We start from the raw sequence: 27389 nt of genomic DNA on the forward strand, positions 1-27389 counted from the left end.
TCGACCCCCGTTCCAGCCACACCAGGACTCTAACCCCTGTTCTCAGGATTTCAAGTCCAGTGCGCTGATCACTCGGCTAGGATCTGAATAGAATTTAAAGGTGAATATAAATACAGTCTAAATTACAAAATCTAGACAGTGGTATCGATATCAATTTGTTTATTCTGAAATTGTCTTCAATCATCCCTTTTTCTCTATTCGTCTTACATTTTTCAACGGACAAGGAAATTAAGAAGATCGATGCACCTAATAATAGCTTGTTAACGAACCTATTAACGCCAAAACTTTGTAACTATTCCCGTTTCCATATTTATGAACCCCAAAACTCATGAAATAATGACGGAGAGTTATTTTCAATAAGTGAAAGTGATCCTCAATTAATTACTACAAATGACGTTTTAATTAGCATATGATTAATGTTATTTCTATGTTTCGCACATACTGCACCGACGCGACACAAGTTGAAAACATTAGTATTATTGGAACGCGGAGTCAGGTAGAGTAATGGAGCCATAGCTAGGAGCAATAGGTAGCACATTTACTTTGGGTGACCTATTTAGCCCGCCGATGCTATGTGCTTCCAAAAATTCGATGCAACATGCCTCGCATAATGAGAGGGTACCAGCCTGGCACGGAGAGAGGTAGGGTAGGGAGAGTTTGCCGCGTTTGACGGTGCAAGTGGAATTCACGGATATTCACTAGGTAGTGGAAACTGAGCAACCCCTCTGATTTGCCAAAACAAACACTTTAACAAAGACTATAAGGAAATTTTCCTACAGGAAAAAGTAAGATATTTTAAAAGTTAACCCAATGTAGGAAAATCTAATTTACTTATAGGAAAATCTAGTTTTCCTAATGTAATAAATATAATATCAGTAAGAATTGGAAAGGCTTGGAAGGAATTGTCCAATTAGGTTTGCCCTCCCCCTAAGCCCTAAATTGCCCTTTTATTTGAGGGAGGGATTTACTCATTGGAAAATGACTCTTTTCATCTTGTCATTGAAAAAAAACAACAGTGGAGTTGCCCCCCCCCCCCTCAGACTTAGAAAAATAAAATTTTCCGTTCCCCTAATACATTTTTGTGGATTGATACCACTGGTATAGTGACATCAAGTCCGTGTCCAGGATTTTTTTTGTGGGTGGGGTGCAACAAAGATTTTTTTTTTTTTTGGGGGGGGGGGGCTTGAACAAAATAAACTTTTAAAATACAAGAAAAATTTGTTTATATTCTTTTTTGTTGAGTTTTTATGAGCCGAATAAACATTTAGGGGAGGAGGTCAAACCCCCTAAATCCTTCCAGGATACGGCCTTGTGTAACACTAGATAGCTATATTCTCTTACAAATTAGCATCAGACCTAATAAGCTAGAGTAAAACTTACTATTTTTGAACACGCTAAATGTAATTCCAATGGCATTGCAAACTGAACAATCTCCCCTAAGCAGATCTAAACAGATTGTATGATTTTTTTTTTCTACGATAAAAATTTTTTTGGTTATACTTTTGTACTGGGAAAAGAAGATTATCTGTATGTTTTTTTTTTTTTTTTTTTTTTAATTCGGTGCTGACGACAGTTGAGTGGTGTTGTTTCTTTTTTACAGACTCTGACTTTTTTTCTACATTTTTTCTCATTTCTCATTTTTTTTCTACAGATCTCGCACAGTTGATCTAAGCCCTGACGAATATAGCCTACACCCCCCCCATACCTGTGTAGTTTTTGGCCTATTGAGAATAACATTATAGAAATCTCTGATTGAAATCACTTTACTGAATTAGTTCCCGTGTTTTTCAGGTAATACTTAAATGTATGGCCCTTCCTTAAATACTATCCCGCCAAGTCTGCATAACTGATACAAAACATCCCAAATGGGACAGAGCTGAAAAATTATATTAATAAGGTTACAGGGTCCGTTTTATTACCTAGCTGAATTTAAGTTATCATTCAGGCTCCTATTTTAGTGAGAGAGAGGGGCTGCAGGGGGAGGGGGGGGCTTGGAGCCTGCCCCTTCTACTATCCGACGGATTGCTTTATTTTTGGTTTTGTTTTTATTTTTCATATTATTTGTAGTTTGTTGTTTATTTTTTTTAAATTAACCCCTTTCACTGAAGATATTCTCCTCACGAACCAGCACTTATAGAAGCTGATAGAAACAGATGCAAATTTCGCATGATTTTTACTTGAAACTTTCAAATTTAGTGCTGAATGGTCCTAGAACCCGCCAATTCTCTTTATTTTGCAAGCTGGCTTTGGTTAAAGCTGATAAGTACTCAAGTTTCAGAATCATTCAAAATTCGTAGTTTCGAAATTTTTAACAGTTTGCATTTTGTAAAAAATATACGCATGGCGATAGCAAACTCTAAGAATTGTAGGAAACAGGCACACACTCTCTTTCATTACCTCGCATGAGGTGTTTTACTTTGGATTAGATTAGCATTATTTAAATAGTAGTTTAAAATTTTCGACGGCTAAAGTAAAGTTGGATTTGAGACGTGCCCATTTCCCTGCTGTTTTAGTGTAATGTAAACTGTCTAGGTAATGTGTACAAGGTAAAATTTAAACGCCATTTCATTTCCATATAGGCAAATTTGAGCTCTTGGGAATTCTTGCCTGGAACGGTTATTTTTTGTTGCTATACGAGGACATTCAGAAAAAAAGTTTTATTCTCACTGAATCTACCGTAAAGCAGTGATGTCAATCCACAGAGATGGAGAGAGGAAGATGATAATATTTTCGTCAACATCTAGTAGGAAAATTTAGATTTTTTCTAATTTTTCAAGAAAAAAGGTCATTTTTCAGTGAAAATACGAAAAAATCTATTTTTCAACATCCAGGGGGATCGGGTAGACAATCTTGGGAGGGAAAGCGAATGACAAACCGTCTGACACCCCGTCCTTTCCACCATAGAGGTCGATAAAATTGAGGCGTAGTTCAGATAAACTCCGTGGTTATTATAAACTCCGTGAATCCATTAACCAAGATTCACGCAAAATTTTCGAAATTTAAATCATGTTTTTAATTTTAACAATTTAGCCTATTGCTCGTAATTTTTCTTCCTTTGAGTATTATAGCGATTCCAAGGTACTTTGGTTTTTAAGGTCCGTCGGATAGATTATGTGTAATTTGCAACACTCGAGTCATTCAGATATCAAGGCGACCAAGTCCTCAAAAAGATGACTGAAAACCAAAGATTAATTGCTTCTTTTGATTTTAATTCATCATTAACTTGAAATCGTCCATATTGTTAGTATTAACTAATAATTGATTTTGGTTTTTGCTTAATCAAACCGGTTTCTAAAAGTTGGTTCAGTATTCGATCAAGGACACACGAAGGAATGTTTGAAACTTGTTGCAGGATATATATATTAAAAAAAACATAAATATTATCATATTATACTAAAGTGTAGGAAAACCAAGAATATTGGTAATGGGGATGAAGGGAGGGGTGGGACATCGTGCCTATGCTTCATTGTGCTTACCTTAAATTGGTATATAGGTTGTCCCGAATCTTCAGGGATTATAGGCTTGGGTATTTAGAATGTTTGTTTGGTGCCTGCTCGCGTTGAATCATTTGAACTGTCATTTTAAGAGGAAACCGTTTTTTTAATCAGGTACTCACACAAGCATTAGTTCAAGGATGATTTTAAAATTATAAAGGTGTTGTAGAGAAAATATACCAATCGCGCAAATATTTGCATGAGGGAGGCAAGGCCGTATCTGGGGGAGGGGGGCTAGGGGGTTTTAACCCCCCCCCCCCCCCGCAAAAAAATATTTGTTTCACTCGTCAATACGTAACAAAAATAGGTATAGACTCATTTTTATGCCGTTTTTTTTTGTGTAAAAACCACCCCGAAAAAAATCCTGGATACGACCCTTGCTGGAGGGGTTTCCTGGCTATACTTCCCTATTTCAAACTGAAGTATAGGGGTTACCACGTTTGAGCACCTCTTCCAGAAAAATTATCGGTCTCGTAAATTGGTCGTAAAAATGCAAGTATAAATCCTTCAACTCCCCCGAACAAAATCTGTTTGGTACCCCCCTGAGCTAGCCCTGGATAGGGCTCTGACAGGTGTCATCAAATACGGTCATATTCACTGTGGTCTAGATTATTAAAAAATAAATATTTTGCTAAAAAACTACCAATGAAAAATAAATTTTTACCAGGTTTGTAAATGTTCCCATCCATCCCGGATGAGAAAGCAATTAATAAGAACAGCACTACTCCAAGCACAATTAACTGCATGATGAAAACTTAGAATTGCGATTCTTAGGGTTTCACTTTCAGAACTTGCACTGTTGAAAGTCGAAGCAAGAATCCCGCCGATTTCTACGACATTTCACTTTAAGCTTCGGGGTCGACATAACTAACCTAGTGCTATTTAGGTCAAACCAAAAAGCATCTTCACTCATGGAAATTCTAGCAATGCCGGCTACCCACCAATAAAAAGCGAGAGTGCAGTAGCCAATCACAGAAAGAGAAATTTCTCGCTTGTGTTTGCTGTATATTTTCGTAGTTATGTGCTTTTAAACTTGAGTGGCATTGATATGAGATTAGACTGGATTAAGTAAGAAATAACAAAGGAGATGATTGAAAGTATGAATGCGAAAGGGGTAAGTCACGTTAAGTATTTAACGGTTTGATATTGACCTTTGCAAAAGTTAATCCTATGAAAATATAAATGAAATTGAATGTGTCTAAGCTGCACTCTAGCTAACGGTGCTGTACTTCTGAAGTTCAAGTTAGCGAAAATATAATCACAAATATATAACGCTCTTAATATAATCCCTCGTCGTTAATTTGAAAGGAACTCAAAAGTTAGAGCTTTAATCATACCTAGACTATAAATTGTAATTACACAAATAATGCAACTAGGGTAGTTAGGGACAAAGGGTTAAACTCCCCTTAAAGTTTGATATACAAGCTGGAATTGATTCAAAAATTTATTCTATTGACACTTTTATAATTTGGTCATAAAATGGACATGATGGAGCAATTACTACCACTGGCAGGCAGCACGGGTGTCAATTAGTGGGGGGGGGGAGAATCTGCCCCTTATATTTGAAAAATATCTTGTTTTTGGTATTTTGATTTAAAAAAAACACACAAAGCTTCCTCTAGATTTTAAAAATGCATTTTGCCTCCAACCCATAGTTTTCGTCAATCGACACCCTCGCCAGGCATTGTCACTGAGACACCGACTGTGCCCCGCTAAACGCCTCCTCTGGCCTCCCTTTACCTATTGCTGTTTTTATTAACAATAGTATACAAATGAAGCTAATAGGTCAGAGCAGTGTAAATTAGAAGCAATAAACTACTTTTGTTCAAATTACTAAGCATCTTTAGGTTTGCTGGAGTTTAAAATCTGTTCAAGTTTGAAATTTGTTCCTTAACAAATTACTCATGAAGTTTCCTCTTGATATGATAAGCCGTGCCAAAAACATTTCTGGTACACCCGTACTCACCCGTACACGCCCGTACGTATCAGCAATCTGTATACACAGAGTATATTCTGATTTAGTTCAAATTTCCCCTCAACGTTCCATCAGAATTTATTTTTAATAGCCTCAACCTTATTAGTACTCGCTACAGAAGTAATAGTTTAGTAATATTAATGGTAACAGTTTATTACTTGTAGCAGCAGTAGTTTTAGCTGTAGTAGCCTGCAAATATTGCCTTTTTTCGTCAGTTGATCATTGAAAATTCCGAATTAACATACTCAGTCATTCCTGAGTTACACCCTTTTGACAACCCACATAAACATAAAGATCTTTTGATTTTGTTCAACACTCCCCTCAGCATTCCCTGAAAAACTCATCTTAATGCCCTTTATATTTTGGGACAATACAAGTCAAACATGCATACGTTTTTTTAAAATAACGTATACTATATGTAAACAATGAGAAAATTGCATAATTCACAGCCCTTACCCTGAAGACTCAGGGGGAGACATCCCAAAACGCAAATTACTGAACCTTTCAACTATCCTGAAGTAAATTAATGTTTCGAAACTTTGTTTGGATGTTCGTTTTGGGAAATGATGCGAGTGGGAGGGGGGGTACTGCTCTCAAATCACTTTGAATATTAAAAAGGGTACTATAACTTCCAATCTAAAATCAAATGGGACCCTTCTAAATTAAATACGACGACCCATTCTATAAAAACCTTATTGGCATTCAGGGTATTGTTATATGTTCTTTGGACTATTTTAAATACAATTGTCATTGCACAATTTCAATTATATGCGCTCGGTGAAAAGGGAGGTAGTCCATTTTCATTTTCACAACCTCCATTACATTTGACTCTTAAAAGGGAACTAGAAGTTTTAATTTCAACAGAATGAGTCACCTCTAAACTTAATATTACCATCCTTTCCGTAAGAACCTTAAATGCTCCAAGGACCTAACTTACAGCTCTCGCCCTCAGGCTCTGGTGGTTTGTGCCAGTCCCAAAAGCCTTATTATATGATCTTTTGACTATCAAACAGTTCGTGGTAACGAACTGTAGTAAGGAGCGACCCGGCTCAATAGTAACCAAAACTCTAAAAAATGGATTTTGATACCAATAGCTATATCAAAAGAATCGCATTTCAATGCTGGTTTTAAATATATAAGTTTCATCAAGTTTAGTCCTACCCATCAAAAGTTACGAGCCTGAGAAAATTTGCGTTAATTTAGAAAATAGGTGGAAACGCCCCCTAAAAGTCATAGAATCTTAACGAAAATCACGCCATCAGATTCAGCGTATCAGAGAACCCTATTGTAGAAGTTTCGAGCTCCTATCTACAAAAATGTGGAATTTTGCATTTTTTGCCAGAAGGCAGATCACGGATGCGTGTTTATTTGCAAAGCGGTTAATGAAATGATCATTTTTTTTTAAGTTAAGAGGAGAGTAAATGAACCTCAAGAAGTTTTGAATAGCCGCAAATTTGACAGAAATAATTATCTTTTGCAAAAAGAAAAAGTCAAGGGAACCCTCAGTTCCCTTGTCAAAGGGAACCGTCACGGATTCCATCAAAGGGAAAGTCAAGGGAACCGTCAGTAGAGGGACGTCAGTTCCTCTGTTATTCCAATGCTTTTAGTTTGCGTAATTTTAATACACTAGCTGAAAACGTGGAAGTTGCTAATATTAAAAGCAGTCTAGGAAGCCAAGAAAATAGAGCAAAGATATAAAATTTAATTCCAAATCAAACTATAAAATCAGTATTCCCGATGTCTCTTTGTGGAAAGTCTGCCTGTTTCTCATCGTTAGTTAGCATTTTGATCTGCAAATACGCTCGTGCTTTGACTTGTGAAGCGTGGGAACCTTAAAATAATTTAGTAAAGGATTTGTTAGTGAAGTTCAAATTTTGAGATATTGTTGAACATTTTTTAAACATTCTAAGATAAGATTTATTAATGATTAAACACACATACAGTAATGCACTATACTATTCCCCCGATGGCTCCTTGGCCTGTAAAGAAGAAGGAATATGAGTGGCTTACTCAGAGAAAAATCACTTACTTACAGAGAGAAGAGAAGAAAAAATTGTAGAACACTGATATTAAATAAGGTAGATAGATTAAATAAATTAAATGGATCTAATTAAATCCAACAAATTTTGTGAAAAACGTCTATAAAAATAAATAAATAACTTCTAAGAAGCCGAAAATTGTTTAACAATCTTTTGGAACAACCTAAAAGAGTAGCAACAAGGATTATACTCCGAAACCGCGACATACCCTAGGATCAAGCCCTCGCTAAATTAAATTTATTTCCACTTAAAGTCCGGCTTGGACTCCATATTTAGCAATTTGGAAAATCTGTCCTAGCCAATATCGATCACTACTACCCGAACCAGTCCCTCTCAATAGTCGAACTCGATTACAAAATAAAGTTCAAACCTCATAAAGTACGAACTAATCGTTACGCCAACTCATTTGTGCCTTTCTTCGTATCAATTTTCTATGCCGAGTTGTAGTGTGTGATTTTTGTTTAAATGTATGATTTTGTAAAAAAAAAACTGAATTTAGCTATGCTACGATAGTTTTTAAATATACCGATGTCTATCTCTCTCTCTCTATTGCGAAGATGATAGTTACTTTGTTAGGAGGTAAATACGGTGGAACACTTGGGGGAGGTCACCATGAAGCTGAGAAAAATAAAACTGTTCACGAAAAAATTGACAGTGATTCGAGGTTGAGTAAAGGAATGACTCTCGAATCATTAGTCTCCTGAATGAGTTTCTAGCTTTATTATAAACCTTGGAAAGCGGCTTTAAAAGAAAAGGAAAAGCTGACATCCAAAATAATGAGCTGTAAGGGCTATACTGTATATTGGGCTGTTAAATTGACAACTTGCCAATAAAACTTTACTAAATTCCAAGGTAAGTTTATCTCTACCAGAATTAGTCAGCACTAGCTTGAAACGTGCCATCAGTAAAATATGTTTTAGAATGGTGTGAATAATGTGCTTGATCACACTTCGTATTTGCCAGAGTAAAATACAGTGCACTCTCTAATGCATTAGTTCCAAACTATAACCAGACGAAATAAAATTTTGTTGTTTTAGGTATGCTTGTTTGAGATTCTAGTGCTTCTAGCTCAAATGGAAACTATAATAATTTCATTAGAAGTCTTAGAAGTTGGAAGAGACTGGAGGCTTCAAGGTTGAAATAGATTAATGTTATTACATTAAAGTTGCCCCACATTATTCAGCAGCCCGTTCTCATTTTTAAGTATTGTTTTTCTTATTTGAATTCTAGAAGGGTTTGATTTTTGAAGAATCTGAAATCTTGAGTCTTCAATTTCTCAAGAAGTCCCACAATCCGTCCACTCGTATTTAAGCACAAAAGGTGTCTTTTGGGAAAAATGGCCGATAAACAACATTTTTGCCATTATTTTATTACCTATGAAGTCTCAAAATGTTGAAATTGCACCCATTTTAGATCATTAAATAAAAAGTCATTGACAAGGACATGGTTATACAACATTCGGTCAAGATGCACCGGTGGCATAGTTGGAGACATACAAAAGAAAAATTTCATGGGGCCTATTCATGTTATACAAAAGAAAAATTTCATGGGGCCTATTCAGATTACTAGAAAATAATTAAATATCTAGGCAAATTACACGACATCTATAGGAAATTATGAGGAAAATTATACAAGTTTATTGATTTTAGCAATAGCCCTCAGGATACCTGGTTTGAGAAACGAGTATCAGACTGAAGTCACAGAAGATAGGGCTAAAAGGACAAAATAACGTGGAAATGTAAAAAAGAATGAATAGCTATTGGATTTATGTGCAACACTTCAAGGGAGAGCCTTGATTAACTGAATAAATATTTTATATTTTTTAGTAATATGATTACATCCCTTGAAATTCTATTGAAAACCTGCCTTCAGTGAAGCAAATGTCCCAGTCCTTTGATAATCTACTTAGCACAGGTTCCACTGTATAATGTTTTTTTTTTATCTGACCAGACTATCATTAATCTACCGCTCGGCCTGGCAATTAATATAAGTCCATGCTGTGGACGCAAAATACCTGCTGTCTTTCCCTCAGTGCTACTGTGATTGTACATACAGCTCTCTGTGGGTTTGATGTGTTTATATCCCTATTAGACCTACGTGCGCAAATTTTGCTCAGCGTGAAGCTCCCTGCTATAGGTTGAGAACAGCTATTTAATTACCCATGGTTAATGTCTTAATTCTAAGTTTTTGGCCGCAAGCTTGCTATAAAAAGCAAAAACCCTTTTTTTTGAAATTACCTTGCGTAATCTATCGACAAATGACAAAAAGGATTGTTTTTTTAGGACACAAGCACCAGAGAAAAAGAGAATGCATCAACGTTATCCAAGCTAAATTGTGACTTTCCTAAATTGTTCCAATTTAGGGAGAAAAGCTCTGCTTGAGATTTTTGACCATTGTGATTCCACTTGTGTAGCCTACTATTTATTTCAATCCACTACCGTTTTGAGGGTTTTGAAGCTTTTTTTGAAGTTTTCATAAACTTGTTTTGTCATTATTTATACTTTTCAGTTTAACATGGATATTAGTTACTAGTCCTAATTCCTGACATACATGGTGATTATTTTTATTTTAAGATTTATTTAAAAAGCGTTTTTTCTTTCATTTTTAGTTACTACGGGCTCTGGTTCGCCTCTATTACTGTAGCCATAATACAGCTAGTGCAGTACCAATGATAGCGGGATATCAGGATGGAGCAGGATATTTTTCTTAGAGATTTAATGACTAGGCTAGAAGAGTTCTTAGGCGGAACGATCTTCATTATCGTATTTGTAACACTTTTGTACATTACCGTAGACAACTCTAAACGTCAGCAGTCGGTATTCGCAAGGGGCAACAGGAAGTCGCTCATAACCAATCTTAGGAGGACTGCCTAACGCTTTTTGTAGGTGTTCTCTAGTTTCGAACTTTAGGCGGAACGATCTTCATCATCGTATTTGCAACACTTTTGTACATTTTCGTAGACAACTCTGAACGTCAGCAGTCGGCATTCCTGGGGGAGTACGCCGAATAATGCCAAATAAAAAATTGATTTTGCTTTTTCATATGCACCTTGATTAGGATATATACATATATATATATATATATATATATATATATATATATATATATATATATATATATATATATATATATATATATATGTATATATACAGAGAGAGAGAGAGAGAGAGAGAGAGAGAGAGAGAGAAAGAGAGAGAGTCTGAAAAGACAGTCCAAGGAAGATTCTTCCTATAAAAATCCACCCCAAGCACACCCACCCAAAAAATTTCTGTATTTTAAGGGATTCTCCCCCCCCCCTATTTTAAAAATAAGGCAAATTTCCTCAGGTTCGTAACTTTTGATGGGTAATAGCCTACTAAACTTGATGAATGCGCATAATAATATTTGGAATCAGCATAATAAGCTGATTCTTTTGATGAATCTACTGAGATTGAAATTCCGTCTTAGAGTTTCGGTTACTATTGAGCTGAGTCTGTTGTGTGGTTACTGAGCTCCTTACTTACAGTTCGTTATCAAAACTGTTACGGACGAGTCCAGTCTCGTCCGTAAGGGATCGCTGGGACATAATTTTCCTGAAATAAAAGCTTTTTCAGGCATCTCACCTGTTGTTGGTGCTTGTTTCAAAATTGTGTCTCCCCTCAAAACTTAACCTCCACCCCCGAAAAAAACCAGCAAGGACACCAAATACAAAACATGCAGAAAATTGTGCAATCGATTTATCTAGCGTCAAGCTACTTGTAGGTTATTGCCTAAGGTTGTTGGGGCAGCAATTAACTCTGAACAAACCTAACTCTTTCACTCGTCGTGTACTTCATTTCGCAACCCTAGACTTGTCTAAAGCATTTGACAGTGTTTGTCATACTCAAGCATGGACAGCATTATGCCAGAGAGGAGTAAATCCGTCGGTAATTCACGTGCTTCGTTTTTGGTACTCCCATTCTTACCTTCGCCTTAAGTCATTAGATAATTCTTATTTTGGTCATATCCCTGTTCGTTGCGGTGTAAGACAAGGGGGAGTTCTTTCGCCGTATATTTTTAATGCTTGTATTGAATATGTACTATCAAAAATATCGACTACGTGCCTACTAGGACCATCTGATATCTCATATCTGGCTTATGCGGATGACCTTCTTCTGATTAGTCAAACTGAGTCTGGTCTTGCCCGTTCAGTGAACTCAGTTACTTCTGCTTTCCGCAATATCGGCTTGTACCTAAATATTGACAAGTGCGAGTTTCTTGTTTTCAACGGTAATAATTGTTCAGATTCACTCAGGGTTGCCAAAACTAATTGAGACTAAAGTGTCAAATTCAGCACAAATTCAGCTACTTTAAAAGTTGACAAAAAAGGCTTTAAATGGCTTTCTCGCCACTACTCCAGGGCCAGATTTACGTTCTTCTTTTTCAATTAAAAGCAAAGCGGCTCTTCAAATAAGTAAAATCCCATGCAAAACCTCAAATCGCCTAATACGCGAAGAAGAAACAGAATTCAGTACTATTTCTCGGGTTCTCTCGCACCTTCGGTTGTACTAGTTGCCGCTTTTTGCACGACCGTTTTCATTTTCGTCGTTTTTGACCAAAAATTAGAAAGTGCAGTCTTATTTCAGGAACTCTGAATCATTTGTGCTGCGTTTGCGGTGTTACAGGAACGTAAACAAAAGTTGGAGTAGTACAACTAAGATAAATGAAAAAATGCGTTGTTTAGTTTTTACGTTTTCAGCCAAAATGTCTAGTCTGTACAGCGAGAAAACCTGTTTTCACTATGAGCCTCCCCAACTGCCTCGGCCGTAAAAAGCCATAATGAAGACAGGGCTTAAAAGATTTGCGCCAACACACCACAGATACGATGTCTGTCGCTGCCGACACTGCTTAATTGCCCTCGCTCCCTCTTTTCCTTCAGTAGCATATCATATCTTCTGCAAAATTTTTGTCGACCATTTCCCGCAGACTGATATCAAAAAGCATGTGAAACGCGCTTGGCTTGGAACGTGCTTCACATCCTTTTCACCTGGCTTTCGCCAATGCGTTTGATAACGCTGCTCTCGCAAGAATACACAACCACATTATTATTTCACCCAATAATTAATGTATTCATGAGATCAATTGACTAAGAGATCAAACTTGATAAGGAGAGAAATAATGGCAAGACAAATATCACTTGTTCTGTATAAAGCTAATATATTCTTCAAAAAACAAAGAAATGTCAAATTCTTTGCAAATAGTGACAAGACAAATATTACATGTGCTTAATCAATTGTTGAAAAAAAAAAGAAAAAGCACAGAAAACCAAAGAAAAAGGCCTTTTGGTGTCAAGAATAGCTATGGTTTTTCGAGGACCGTTTCTCTCTGCCTACTCTCTTTCTTCTGAGAAGAGGTCAAAGGCGTCTGTAAAAGACAATGGAAAGGCTTATTTAATCACAATCCTTTTCACCAAAAGCAGAATGGTGCACAACAAATGTCTAAGCAAATCCGAAATATTTTGAGCTAGGCCTTTGCCATCCTCGCGGCTCAAGATGGACCAAACCGAAAAACCTAGAAAGCATGAAGAGACCTTTACAAGGGAAAGCCTGTGCTGGATTTCACATACGGTGCATTTCATGTTATGAAGGCTTACGAAAAGTGAGCAGATACAAAATGAATCGGATTCCAATTCAGAAGCGTTATACAGTAGAAAAATAGAAAAATAATTCACAAATTCAATAGAAACTGCTTAGAGGCTAGAAAATGAGTGTACTATGTCGTTTGAAAAGAAAACATGTCGCTATGTAAACCACTAAGGAATAAGAGAGTAGTATTTATGGGTGTGGTTGCATTTATTAATGAGATAATACTCATTTCACTCCATTGTTAATTCAGGAGGTGATATATGAGGGTTTTTGTCAATGTATTTCTAAGAACAATTTATTACCATTGACTTGTTAGTTCCGTTGACTAGCATGTCATTCTTTCTTCCTTAGAAGTCCCAAGTTCAAATCCTAGACCAGTCAAATTTATCTGAAATCTTCGGAAAATGCTTAGCGATCATCTTAGATCATTGCGCAATCTGTTTTGCAATGGCATCAAGAAAGGTAGAACCACCTTTTCTGGATTTGTTCAGTGTTCATTGTTCCCCAACAGCGCCTTAGGAAATCGTCATTAGTGGGATTGTTGAGATCTCGTTGATCTTTCAGTGCACCATTAGAATCGCCATGTTCGTGTTTTCTGAGTTTATTGCTCCTAGTACCCTAGACAATAATCTAAAAGTAAAGTAAGGCTAGAAAAATGCGTAATTAACTTGGAAAGAAGAAAAACACCCAATCGGAAGCAGTTACAGTTGTGCAACTATTTAATCTAAATGAAGTTGTTAAGAGATTGGTTGCGCAAGAGTTTATTAATCCTCAAAAGTACCTAAAGGGATGGCCTTGACAAGCTGTCTTGAATTTCTCAAGATAGCGGGAAAGAAATTAGAATGGATAATTCGGCCCTGTGTCCAAGGTCCGTCCTCAGCAATACAAAATTATATAAGAAGAAAGCACATACAACAGAATAAAATGAATAAAACTAAAATGAAAAATATTCAAAATATTTTTGTTTTCAAGAAAATGTTTCTACCTCGACGATAAAGATAAACTGAAATGACGTTTAGGGTTTTTTCCAATGACCCTAGGGTAAGCCTTTTCCCGTTGATAACATTTATCATAGTAACAATTAGAGCACAGAAAACCTCTAGTGTGAGAGTCACAGTAATCTTCAAGATACAAATTTCAGTCCCTAATTTCCACTGCATATCCTCTTCATAATTTCCACTGTAATTTACAGGAATTGCATAATCTACACTTTTTGCCATAGTCATCAATATTGTACAATTCTCATAGGACTACCAGCTGTCCTTGGTATACAAGCATAGTTCAAATATGTAAAACATTTCTTCAGCGTTGACTATCCACTTCCAAAAAGAAACTGACTTACGATTGACAAAACGAACACCTTCCAGGACGAGGAGTAATCGTGTGGTTTTACAAAACTTTTTGACTTGTTCGTTGTTGCTATGCAAAAACGTTTGTCTTAAAAGAATTTCTTGGTAGCATTCAAAAGCAAATCAATAATATCATTTTTTGCTTCGATTAGTATGTGAATAAATTGAGTTGATTCATCTGGCCTACTGCGTAAAAGTTTCATACAATAGACCAAAGACGGAGAGTCATTTTTCCTTATTTTGTCAATCATTATTTGAGTGACGATTTTCTTCTGCACCAGCAATCTTTGAAACTGATTATTTAAAATTGACAGTTTTTCCAAAGTAACAAGATTTCCTATAATTTTCTGTCGGTCCAATTATTCATTTTTAATCCTAACACTTTTGCTGTTGATTATAGAGTAGCAAAGAATAAAGATTATATCTATCTTATCGCCACCGCCCTATAGTCCGGATGCCCAGTAAAGCTCGTCACTATTGGCACCTTAGAAATAGGATCGGTAAACAACTATAGTGTCTAACGAAATAAATAATGTTCGAAACATTATTTTTTTTAAATAATGATTCATGATTTAATGTATATATCTGTTAGTTAACTTTTGAGTGTACTAGTAACGCTTGCCGGTGCTTTGTTTTTCATCAATTCATCTTTAGTTCCCTTGCTTATAATGTCTGCTAGTGTCCTTCTTATTTTACCAATGAATTTTCTGTCTATTAATACATTATTTTTACATAGATTGCTGTTTCAGCACTTAGACCAGATATACTACATGATAATGTAGGGGGGCTGTCTTCTTTTTACCTTTCGTTGAATGTTGATAATAGGAGGATGGTGACAAGATTTTCCAAGTGGTACTGTATTACAAGAAGCAGTGACATAAGCAAAAATCTGCCCTTCGTCATGTACTACTATTCTTATGTTTGTGTTCTCTTTCAACTGTAGTTTCTATGGTGAGGTTATTCTCGCATATTCACTACTATAATACTTGAATTTTCTTGGTACTCCATAAAAATTTAACTCCCTACTGACATGACAATGCAGGCATATGTAAGAAATTCTGCTACCATAGCACTTGTTCCATAGTTCAAGTATTTCTCCTTGTCAGCAGTCAATGCTACAACAATGCTATCATGTACACATGCCTTCTTGGAATATTTCATCTTCACTTAAGAAAATAGAATGCAACTTTTTATTCTGACGATGCACAAATAATACTGACATGATCAGTATTATGATCTAACAAATCACGTGTCGTTGAACTTCAAAACCTGTTTTTGCTGGATTATAATGCTCCACTGGAACATAAACATACCACGTGAGATTACTTCATCTTTATATTTAAATATTAGATCAAGATCAATTTTTTTTTCACGACAGGTGCTTTCCCACTTGACTGGCGCCTTGGCCTTAGGTTTTCCCCTACATTTTTAGGTTTACAAAGTATTTAACAGCCAAAAAACTAATGCGTAATGTCTACGTGTGCATCTTGATTGATAGGCCCAGAAGGTTTTTCCCTTGCCCTCGTAGATTTTTAAGTAATTAACCTGCATCTTGAAGAAAACACTCCCATTTACGAAGCAAATATCTGAAGCTTGAGGAAAATTGATGGTACCTGCGTCTAGTGGAAATTGCCGTTAAACTTCCTCGTGATTAACGATCTAGAAGAAAAGAGTAGCGGCTATGTGTTTCGTGGAAACCAGTGAGGCATCATTACTTGGATTCATCACCTCTATTTCAAACCTTTTTAATCCATTACTTAATAACTTATCCACTTCCTTTACTTTCTTCTATAATCCATCACTTAAACTTCCTGCGAAAGCTATTCTCTCTTCTACCATGAATAGATTATTCCTGCAAGTATTCCAAGGCTCATTTCACACTCTTCTCCCTTGGACATTTTCTGATACATCATAAAGTATGTTCTCAAAATTATTCCATTGATTTAATATATTGTCATACTCGATCCATGCTTACTAGATCCATATTAGACTGATCTTTGAAACTTACACTGATCTTCCCATCCTGAGGCTTAGCAACGTCGTAATTAACCAGAATGTTTCCCTTCCTAACTTTCACTCGTATATTGAGTTAGATGAAGTCTAGACAGTAATGTCTTTGCTAATAACAGCATCCATATGGGGATGGCTGTCTTACTTTCAAGCAAGTATCATGATAGCTTATGGGTTGTTTTATCATCAAATACAATAATCGTAATAAGTGGATTGTTTTATCTGCAAAATTGTAGCAGTGTACTACCGTAGCTACTCCCCTTGCCTTTACTAGATTAAATAAAAAATCATTTTTTTTCAATGAAAAGTAAGGAGCAACATTAAACATTAGAATGAATAGAAATTATTATGTACATTAGGGGGGCTGTCCCTTCCTCATCTCTTGGTTTTTACGCTTAAGTCTTGAAGTTCTTTGAAAATACTTTTCATTCAACTTCAGCCACCCTTGTGTTTCTTAAAGAATTACGACAAAAAGCCAAGATTTAGAGTAAAGAGCAAGGGTTGTGTTTTACGGAAAAATATCTTTAGTTTTAAATTTTAATATTGCTCCTTACTCTCAGGTAAAAAAATTGATTTTGTTTAATTTAAATTTACACCGTTTTTCAAAGCATTCCAGGAAATCCCCTTCCCTCCCCATTACAAAATTTATCTTTGAAACTTTCTTCTTCGAAACATTCTTCTCCGCATGTCAGTCACAAAAAGTTGTAGTCATAGACGCAAGTAGTCATAAGTCCAGATGCAAGTTTCTGCAGACGCGGTCATAGTCACAGTCGCAAGTAGTTACAGTTGCAAAAGGTTCCAGTCGCAAAAAGTTACAGTAGTAGTTATAAATAGTTTTCTTTGAATTCACAATTATTTACAGTTGTAATTAGTCACAGTCACAATTAGTCGTATTTGCAGTTGCTAGTAGTCGCTGTTGCCGTCAAAAGTAGTTTCAGGTCGCAAATAATTGCAGGCACAAGTAGTCACTGTCTCAAGTAGTACAAGTGGCAATTAGTTGATTTCGCAAGCTGTCATGGTCACAAGTAGTCTTAGTCGCATATAAATACATACGGGATCGCAGGTAGTCTTAGTCACAGCTGCAAGTATTCACAGTCGCAAGCAGTCAAAGTCACAGTCAATAGTAGTCACGGTCTCAAGAGATAGCAAACGAAGTCACAAGTAGTCACGGCTGTAAGCAATTTCAATCACAGTCACAAGTAGCCAGAATTATAAGTAGTCACAGCTGCAATCACAAGTATTTGTAGTCGTAGTCAGAAGTAGTCACAGTTGCAACAAGCCACAGTGACAATTAGTCCCAGTAGTAGTAGCCTTGAAAGTTTCAAGTTGACACCCTTAACCCTTCCTAAGATATTGCACACATGTATTTTGAAAATCTGGATGCACTTAGTATCTTTTATTTAGTTCAACATCTCCTTTAACATTCCCTGAAGCTTCGACTTAATTCCCTTAGCCTCTTCTGTAACGCCCGCCTAGGATCAAACATTCTGTCTAAAGGCTATAACTGAACATGACGATTTTCTTTCGTCGACTTTCAGTTTAAGAAGGAAGAACAATCTTTTGCCATTTTTTCAGTGTAAAATTATCTGATTTTGTATACGGGTTGGTGTTTAGTCAAAGATGAGTGCATATATCAATGGATATTCACACTTGGGAATCTAATTGCACATGTGTTCCTTTGCAAAACCTGGATAGATGAACATTTCGGAGCTACACTATTGCCTCCATCCTAAATTTTGATTTGTGTGCTTAACTACCGTTCTTTTATTGATTAATATCTACAAAAGCTACTTTTCTGGTCAAAATACTGGTTTACGGTGGGCAACAGCCAAAAAATCGTTAGCAATTTCTCAACGGATTCAGACTAATTTTAGTTTTCCAAGTCTGAATATAACATTTACTTTACTCTATCATGTCAACTTTTTAAGATACAGCCGTAGGCCTACCTGACGAGCAATGCCTATGATAATATGAGAGATTTTGAGTTCAATTATATTTTTCTTGAAAAATATATATCAAGTTACAACATTAACTTATTTCCATAAAGTAGCTGCATACGTGTGTACGCTATTGTGAGGTTGTGTAATTAACCCTTAGACAATCATTGATTTTAAACTTTGTTGCCTGACAAAAACCTAGATTTTTCTGTGTTGGTTGGTTGGTTGGTATCCTAATTAGTCCATCTAATTCTCTCTTTTTCGCACATATCTTCTAACGACCCGTGTCTTTGCTCTTCATTTTCATCTTTGACATGTTTTGATACTTGCTGTTGCATATCTGCTAAACGCATTTGTCTATCTTCAATATTTTGGGTTTTGGTTACTTTAGACAATTTAGCAATACACTTTTCTTTAGCTGCCCTTATTGATGTTGTCACAACTGATAGACCAGGTTGTCAATTTTCACATCTTATCATGTTTGATAGTTCAGGTGTTGGTTCCAAAGAAGTATCTTTTACAGTAGCTGTAACTGCAAATTTTCATTCTTTTGGCCTTCCTACAGACATGGTGTTGGATAAATAAATGAAATCATAGGACGTCTTGAAGTACATGACATATGAATTTTCTCAGGCTTCTGGCCTATCTACATCGTTTTATTTTTTATGCAAGAACATCCCGGGATACCAATTTTTCGGTTGGTTGATATGGCTTTGGCGTAACGGTGATACAGGAATGACCCTGAAGTATATTGCTACATATGTGGATATTAAACGCTGTGAGTGGACAAGAAAAACGTAACAGGATTTTCAAAGCATACCTACGAAAGTTACTTTGAAGTCAAGCTGGATGACCAAGATAAGTCCTGGGCACCGTACATGGTGTGCAAGACATGCGTGGAATATCTTTGGCAGTAGAGGAATAGCGTAAAAACTTAACTGAAGCTGAGGATTTTGATGATTTGAGGGAGCCGTTAAACATGCATTGGATTGTTACTTCTGCGTCATCAGCACTACTGGTATCGACTGGAAGAATTAGCACAGCCTCCAGTACCCGCACCTTCCATCTTCCCACTGTCCAGTTGCTCAGTGTGAAGAAATACCTGTGGCAGCGCCCACAAAGCTTCCTGAAAGCGGCGACGAGGCCACCAGTGCAGACGGGGGAGGATAAAAAGAAGAGTATAAAGCACATGGTCCGTAGCTCTTTTTACAATATGAGCTTAATTATCTGGTTTGGGATTTCAGCTTGTCGAAGGCCTTCACCGAGCTGTTAGCTTCCAGACTCAAAGAGAATAATCTACTTGGCGGCAAAGCGCGTATCACTTCCTGTCATAGAAGGCCTGAAGACTACCCGGGCTTTTTCTGCTAGAAGGAGGATCTCGTATACTGTCGAGATGTTACCAGTCTTCTTGGTAAACTTGAAGCTCCTCAATAAGATCTGAGGGATAGGTGACTCTTCATTGACGAGCTCTCTTTGAAGTGTGTGCTCCTCACAATGGGAACCAGTTCACCTCAATCTCTCTTGCACATTCTACAACTCTCAAAAAGAAATATGAAGCAGTGAAGTACGTGCTCGACAAAATCTAATATGAGCAGCACCGAAGGATTGTCTATGTCCTCTTCATGACGGTGAACTTTCAAGTTGATCAGCAGTCTGGGTTCACAGAGTACCCGTGCTTTTTATGTATGTGGGACAGTTGAGACTGAGCCCAGCATTACGTAAAGAAAGAATGGCTGGCGCAAAACAGTTAGTACCTGGGGCAAGAAACATTACAAACAAACCCCTATTTGACTACAAACAGATCTTGATCCAACCACTACACATTATGCTCGGATTATTGAAATAGTTCACGAAAACTTTGGACAAAAATGGGAGATGTTTCAGCCACATGTGCCGAGCCTTTCCTTAACTGGCCATTGAGGATCTAAAATCTGGTATTTTTGAAGGCCTACAGATACGGCAGCTCATAAAACACACAGAGTTCTAAAACTCCATGAACACGCTAAAGTATGCTGCGTGGAATTCGTTTTTGGAAGTGGTGAACAACTTTCTGGGGAACACAAAGGCAGCTAACCATGTCATATTTTTCAACATCATGATAGATGCCTTCCAGAAGCTCAGGTGTTAAATAAGTATAAACAAGCATTTCCTGTTCTCAGACATAGAGACATTTCCTAGGTCCCCTCGTCACACAAGAGTGAGAACCTGCACATTTTCCTAGTATATTTGAAAGTCTAGATAGGTGCCCTGATCACATGGTGTGAGAACCTGATCGTTTTTCCAGTATATCTGTTTAGATAGGTCCCCTGGTCCTATTTCTGGGGAACACAAAGGCAGCTAACCATGTCATATTTTTCAACATCATGATAGAGGCCTTCCAGAAGCTCGGGTGTTAAATAAGTATAAACAAGCATTTCCTGTTCTCAGACATAGAGACATTTCCTGAAAACCTTGGGGCGTTGAGCAACAAGCAAGGAGATGGGTTCCATCAGAATATGCATCCAATAAAGGAGACACACCAGACAAGGTGGGCCGCAGTCTTGAGCGCAATACTGCTGGCCTCTGGAGAGAGACAACCCAGTAGCTGCTTACATACGGGAATGGAGGAAACGCTGATTTATGCTGTGAACTTTAAAATTTAGGTTCAAGTAAGGGCCCTAGGCTGTAGGGCTCTGGGGTTGCCTTAGGGGAAACTACAACCAATCTAGGGAGACCCTACTGCAGTCCCAGTGCACTCAATAGGGCCCTCAAGTGGTCCCAGAGATGCCTGGGATTGCTCTAGGGTCCTGGGGATGATTTAAGGGAACTACTTTAGGGGCCTCGTACTAGTACCGGGTCATTTTGCTAGCGTGAGAACCTGCTCATATTTCTAGTGTATTTGAAAAATTGGATATTTACCCCCAAGCCACACGAGTGAGAACCTCATTTTTCCAGCATATTTGAAAGTTTAGATAGGTCCCCTGGTCACACAAGAGTGAGAACCTGCACATTTTCCCAGTAAATTTGAAAGTCTAGATAGGTGCCCTGATTACATGGTGTGAGAGCCTGGTCGTTTTTCCAGTATATTTGTTTAGATAGGTCCCCTGGTCCTATACTTGTAACTTGAAAATTTTGTGAAGTTGACCTAAAAAACACACAAAAAAGCTGCATAGTTTTTTCATTGCATGTTTGGATCTGGTCCCGTGTCATCCCCCCCCCCCCAACGACGCAAAAAACGAAAATCGTGTGTCCATTAGGTTGACTTTGGGAAGAACCTGTTGAGGTTCACCCTTGTTCGAAAAATGATTAAGCAGCAGCAAATCGGATAGTTTGCTACTAACTACTATCCAGGCTGCACCTCTGCATACTCCTATAGAATAAAAGTCACAAAACACCTTAAGCTTTTACTTACCAGAAGTTATATGCTTGCTTGTTTTTTTTTTTTTTTTTATCAAAAAAACGTTTCTAAACTCTCTTGAGCAGTTCCAGTTCCAAAAATTGTAGGGAGGTATATGGACTAACAACAAGTCCTTTCACCTCTTTGACTTCTTCTCCAGAAAAACTAGCTACTGGAAGCGCTATTCTCCTCCAGTCTGCAAACAATGGATATATACGATTATGAACAATAATACATTGTTATTGATTGTGGGAAGTGCGAGTACCTGAGCTACCTGTCCCCAGCAGTTTAAGGCACTAGGCCGGCCGGTACCAATACGGCTCTTCCTACTCATTCCCGCTCTCTTCTGTACAATCAAAAACTATGGATAAATCCCGTCCCTTTAAAAATAGACTTCTTCAAGCTTTAATCTTTATTAAACAATATTTCTCTTCTTTTAAGGTATCAATTGCAGCCTTAAATATCTTACGATCAATTTCCCATGGCAAGTTAGAATCCAGGATAGCTGTATAAGTATTTGGAATCTTAGCCAGGGAGCAGAAACGCTTAAGAGCAACAGTCTCCTCACTCTGAGCCTGACAATCAAACAAAAAATGCTGGATTGTTTCCTCTACTGAAAAGCAGATTCGGCATAAAGGAGAATGATGTAGCTTCCAATTAAATAACAAGCTATTTAGAAGTAGGGCACCTGATTTCAGCCGATAATATAGCACTGTATTTAATCTTGTATGAAATGGAGATAACATTAATTTACTGTGATTAACTTTGGATCTTTGCCTGATAATATCTCGTGAATTGAGGTCAGAGGAAGGACTAGGAGATAACATGGAAGCCTTTGCTGCTAGAGAATCAGCCATATCATTATATTTTATACCTTTATGACTAGGAACATGTTGAAAATAAACTTCATTTTCTTTGATCATAAGAAGCTGTCTTCTAATATTATATAAATCTTTGTCATTAGCAATTCTATTAATATTTTGGATCAGTAGTAATGCTGATTTAGAGTCGGAAAGACAGAGTATATTTTCGGATTCCATGTTATAATTTATAAGTGCATCCAAGGCCAGGCGGATGGCACATAATTCAGCAGACAAGATAGAAGATCCCAATGGGAGAGGAGAATAAATGTTCAAATTCAGGGATGGGATACATGCTCCTGCTCCAGCTCTTTCCCTCTGGACAGATCCATCTGTATATATTTTTGAGCCAGTCACATGTTTCACCACGTTTGAATTTTTGCGCTTTTCAAAAGGAAAGTAGTGCGGATACGACAAAAAAAACCCTAAGACGAAAACGAACCTGAAAAGCACAAAGCACAAATTGAAAGCAGTTGCACTTAAGAAAAAAAAATGAAAATGAATACATATGGTATTGATTTTGAAAAATGCCAAAAAGTGTCCTTTTTTCAAAAAGTTGCCTTTTTCACCCAATAGTGGCACGGTGTCACCCAGAGTGAAAAAGTGTCGCTTTGGCAATCCTGGTCGAAACAAGCAACATTCCTTGAAACGTCAAAATATCAAAATAATTACACGTGATAGGTCTATCTGGGACAGTGAAAAAATCAATTATGGACAACGACTTTTATTTTGAGGAAGATAAAATGTAAAGAAATTATTCCCCATAACTTTTCTGGACAGTGCCTGAAAACAAACCCCATAATTTCAGATAGTCGAGCCTAGCTTAATCAAATTAATAGCCTGTGTCAGCCTACTTTTAAGAATCCAATCTAATGGAGTTTCACTGTTTGAGTGATATCATTGTAAGGGGATTTTTGCTTTAAAAGGGTATTTAATATCACTCACCTTGTCTCCCTCCAAAGGGTGCTGACCTTAGATAATCTCTGTAGCCTGTTATAAAAGCACAACCTACAGAAATAGATCTAACTCAGAGCTTGGATGCACAAAAAATATTTTGAGCTCCATAGCCTACTTTTACTCTTTCCTGATATAGCTTTAAAGATATAAGCCTAAAAACAGCTCTTGATACTTCAAACCTTGATAAGTCAAAAGGTCAATGTTCCTATTACCTGAATAATTGTTTTGGGTCTTGAAACTATTGTTAATAGATGCATTTTGACTTTTGGAACATCTTTTCTCTCTTGCAAAACTACTGCAAACTCACTGTTATGTAGTTATTCTGGCCCAAACATATAGAATTACAATCATTTTCATTTTCATTGATCAGATATTTGAAATCACAAATCTGGGTAAAATTCTAGTCAATTGAATTTTTGCTATCTTGGAAAGGGTTTAGGTTAGGAAAGTGAAACTTTCAGGGATGGGTCTACAGGCTGAGTAAGTCCTAGGAAGGTATTTTAAAGTACCCACTCCACTCCTTCTCCCTCTAGAGGGCCCTGAAATTTGCCTACATGACAGGTCTATACCTATAGAAATTTTGACAAAACAACATTTTACCTTAATTTTCAGTTACTAGTTGCTATCTGCCTTTAGTTCTCAAAATGCAATTTCTGCTATTTGAGTAGAATTCTGAATTCTAAATTTTTTCAAAATTTAGGAAATGTATTTGGATATTTTAAATCTTATAACATGTAATTGAGCAAAGTTAGGAAGCTGAAAACAATTTTGTTGCACTTCAATTAAGCAGAAGATCTATTTTGCAAACACACATATTTTTAAAGGTCAGGGCCCTCTAGAGAGAGAAGGGGTAGAGGTAGTTGCTTCAAAATACCTTCCCGGGACATACTTTAGCCTTTAGATTCATCCCTGAAAGTTTCATTTTCCTAACCTAAACCCTTTCCAAGATAGCAAGAAGTCAATTAACTAGAATTTTGCCCAAATCTGTAATAGTTTAGAAACAAATTTGGGCTATATATTTGCACATCAGGGGGTGGGGGTAAAGCATAGCATATATTAAATACATAAACTAACCATTGTTGTATTTCAATTTCAATTTATTCAAAAAGAAAAGAAAACACATAACAACAATAATAATAAAGATCCTAGAAGCAAATGTTGTATTTAATATATGCTTTGCTTTACCCCCCCCCCTAATGTGCAAATATATAATAACTCCATAATGGTGAATATGCAGTAATTTTGCAAGAGAGAAAAGATGTTCCAAAAGTCAAAATGCATCTAAAAAATAGTTTCATGACCCTAAACAATTGTTTAGGTAATAGGAACATTGACCAGTCAAAATCCTCAATATCTTGAATTTTTTTCAATCTTTTTGGAAAAAAACTATAAGTCAAAGAAAAAACCATGGATAACTCAAAGTAATTATGCAGTCATATTTTATCTCTGTAAGTCAAAGTGACCCAAAAATTACCTCTATGACTTGAAAGTCAGTAGTTGAGTTGTCATTTAATTTTTCAATTCACCTCCACAAGTCAAAGTTTACCTCTCTATCTTGAACTTTTTCCAATGGACTTCTGATAGTCATAACCCCAGTATGTAAGTTGCAACACATAAGCTTTGATATGTATTAATTTGTTAAACATATCATGTCTGTTTCCTAGGAAACTAAATTATTATTGACATTTGAAAGTCAAGTCTTGATATTTGAATGTAAAGTATTGATATATCAAGTCTATAATGCACTAATAAAGTTATTCTCAACTTTGTAGTGGCTGTAGGCAGTAAATTTAGCGATTTTGTACCTCTGTAACTCAAATTCCTATGTGGCTTACCTCTCTAAATTGTTACCTGGGTAAAATTCTAGTTGATTGACTTTTGGCTATCTTGGAAAGGGGTTAGGTTAGGAAAATGAAACTTTCAGGGATGGGTCTAAAGGCTAAAATATGTCCCAGGAAGGTATTTTGAAGTACCCACCTCTACTCTTTCTCCCTCTAGAGGGCCCTGAAATTTGCCTACATGACAGGTCTATACCTATTGAAATTTTGACAAAACAACATTTTACCTTAATTTTCAGTTACCAGTTGCCTTTTCTCTGCCTCTAGTTCTGAAAATGCAATTCCTGTTACTTAAGTAGAGTTTTGAGCCATATCAATGTGTTTTCTTTTTTTTTCAAAAGAAAAACGATATGTATTTGCATTTCTTTAAAACCTTATAAAATGGAATTGAGCAAAGTTATGAAGCTGAAAATAATTTTGTTGTACTTCAGTTAAGCAGATCTATTTTGCAAGGTTTCACTTTTATAACACATATTTTTATAGGTCATCAAAAGTCAGGGGCCATCTAGAGGGAGAAGGAGTGGAGGTAGTTGCTTCAAAATACCTTCCCAGGACATACTTTGGTCTGTAGATTCATCTCTGAAAGTTTCATTTTCCTAATCTAAACCCTCATGTAGAAAAATTTCAGGGCCCTCTAGAGGGAGAAGGGGTGGAGGTGGGTACTTCAAAATACCTTCCTAGGACATACTTTAGCCTTTAGACCCATCCCTGAAAGTTTCATTTTCCTAACCTAACCCCTTTCCAAGATAGCCAAAAGTCAATCAACTAGAATTTTACCACTACCTGTATAAGTTGAACCTAGTATAGAATGAATTCTGTGACTCAAACTATGCATAAGTTGAACTATATGTAACTTGAAAAAATTGTGCTCCTGTGACATGACAAGGCTGAAAATCCTGCTGAGGCTACAGAATTTATGTTTTCAAACCCTAGAGTCAAATGAAAAATAAACTTAAAAATGAGTAAACCATTTCTTATGGGGTATGTGATAGGTATATACCTGTCTTCTATACAATCTTGTAAGCCCTGCTAATAAGGAAAGGTCAGAAATAGTAGCATGATAGTACATTAAAAGAAGTATTTCAGGCCCTGGATTAATTTCTGAAAGTTTTTTTCCTTAACTCAACTACTGTCTAAGATAGCATTCAGCCCCTCATCTAGAATTTAACCCTGTCATGTTGTTAAAAAGAAACATGGAAAGATTCAGACATAAGAGGTCATTTTCTAGCAACTTCCAAGTTGTTATAACATGTAGGCCTAGTTTTTTTCCTATTATACATTAAATTGGAAGTTTGAGTTAAATGAGACTTTTTTCTTGCAATGAATGGGTAAGCATTGCTGGTTTTCTTTGAGTCAACTGGGGTGCCTTTATATCCACCTTTACTGAAGGAGGGGAGAGAGCTCCAGGTGCATATAAACCATGGCTTTCTATAGACTTTGATACATGTGGCTTCTTGATGATGAATGTTGTTGTATAAGCCCTAGTGTTTGATTTGCTTTTGCAACTTGAGCCTTGTGGTTTGAAACTTATGTAGGATTTTGAATGTTGAAGCATTGAACAGCTGATACCAGTCCAATAACCATCTAGATAGTGTGTTCAGGTCTTCTTACATGGCCAACTGATTTTGGTTGTTTAGGCTATGTCCCTGTCCAGAGTATCACTATTCAATTCTCTAATCAACTTTATTTCCAATTATAATGGTTACAATTGTGGTAATATCTACCCCTTTCCACCCATAAAAGGCCAGATATATGCCTAGGCCATATATAAAACTGCAAGAAAACACTATAACAATACAATTACTACTTTATAATATGAAGTTTGAATTAATTAGATTTTAACATTTCTTTCCATTTGCGTCCATGTTTTTAAACCTTTTTAAATAATATATTTACCCAGCTGTTCTCAGTTCTTTGGCAATGATATGATGCTGTTAATTGGTTGTCAATA

The 27389-nt window shown here is 36.6% G+C and overlaps 2 protein-coding genes across 4 annotated transcripts in view; one reads left to right on the forward strand and one right to left on the reverse strand.

Annotated features, from left to right (window-relative positions):
- Window positions 1-4388, reverse strand: part of LOC136039742 (uncharacterized) — a 104437-nt gene extending 100049 nt beyond the window's left edge. The window contains exon 1 of the mRNA XM_065723582.1: window positions 4159-4388. Within this exon, the coding sequence (XP_065579654.1) occupies window positions 4159-4240 (82 nt within the window). The 5' untranslated portion in view covers window positions 4241-4388. The remainder of the gene's footprint in view (window positions 1-4158) is intronic.
- Window positions 1-27389, forward strand: part of LOC136039745 (PRKCA-binding protein-like) — a 95107-nt gene that overhangs the window by 1474 nt on the left and 66244 nt on the right. Inside the window, exon 1 of one of the 3 annotated variants that reach the window (XM_065723589.1) lies at window positions 4519-4608. The exons of 1 other annotated variant lie outside the window; for it this stretch is intronic. In XM_065723589.1, coding sequence (XP_065579661.1) covers window positions 4598-4608 — 11 coding nt within the window. In that variant the 5' untranslated portion in view covers window positions 4519-4597. Of the gene's footprint in view, window positions 1-4518; window positions 4609-23255; window positions 23389-27389 lie in introns of those variants that run through there. One more of the 3 variants, XM_065723588.1, reaches the window with a different exon arrangement.

Source organism: Artemia franciscana, chromosome 20, assembly GCF_032884065.1.
Source record: "Artemia franciscana chromosome 20, ASM3288406v1, whole genome shotgun sequence".
Lineage (NCBI taxonomy): Eukaryota > Metazoa > Arthropoda > Branchiopoda > Anostraca > Artemiidae > Artemia > Artemia franciscana.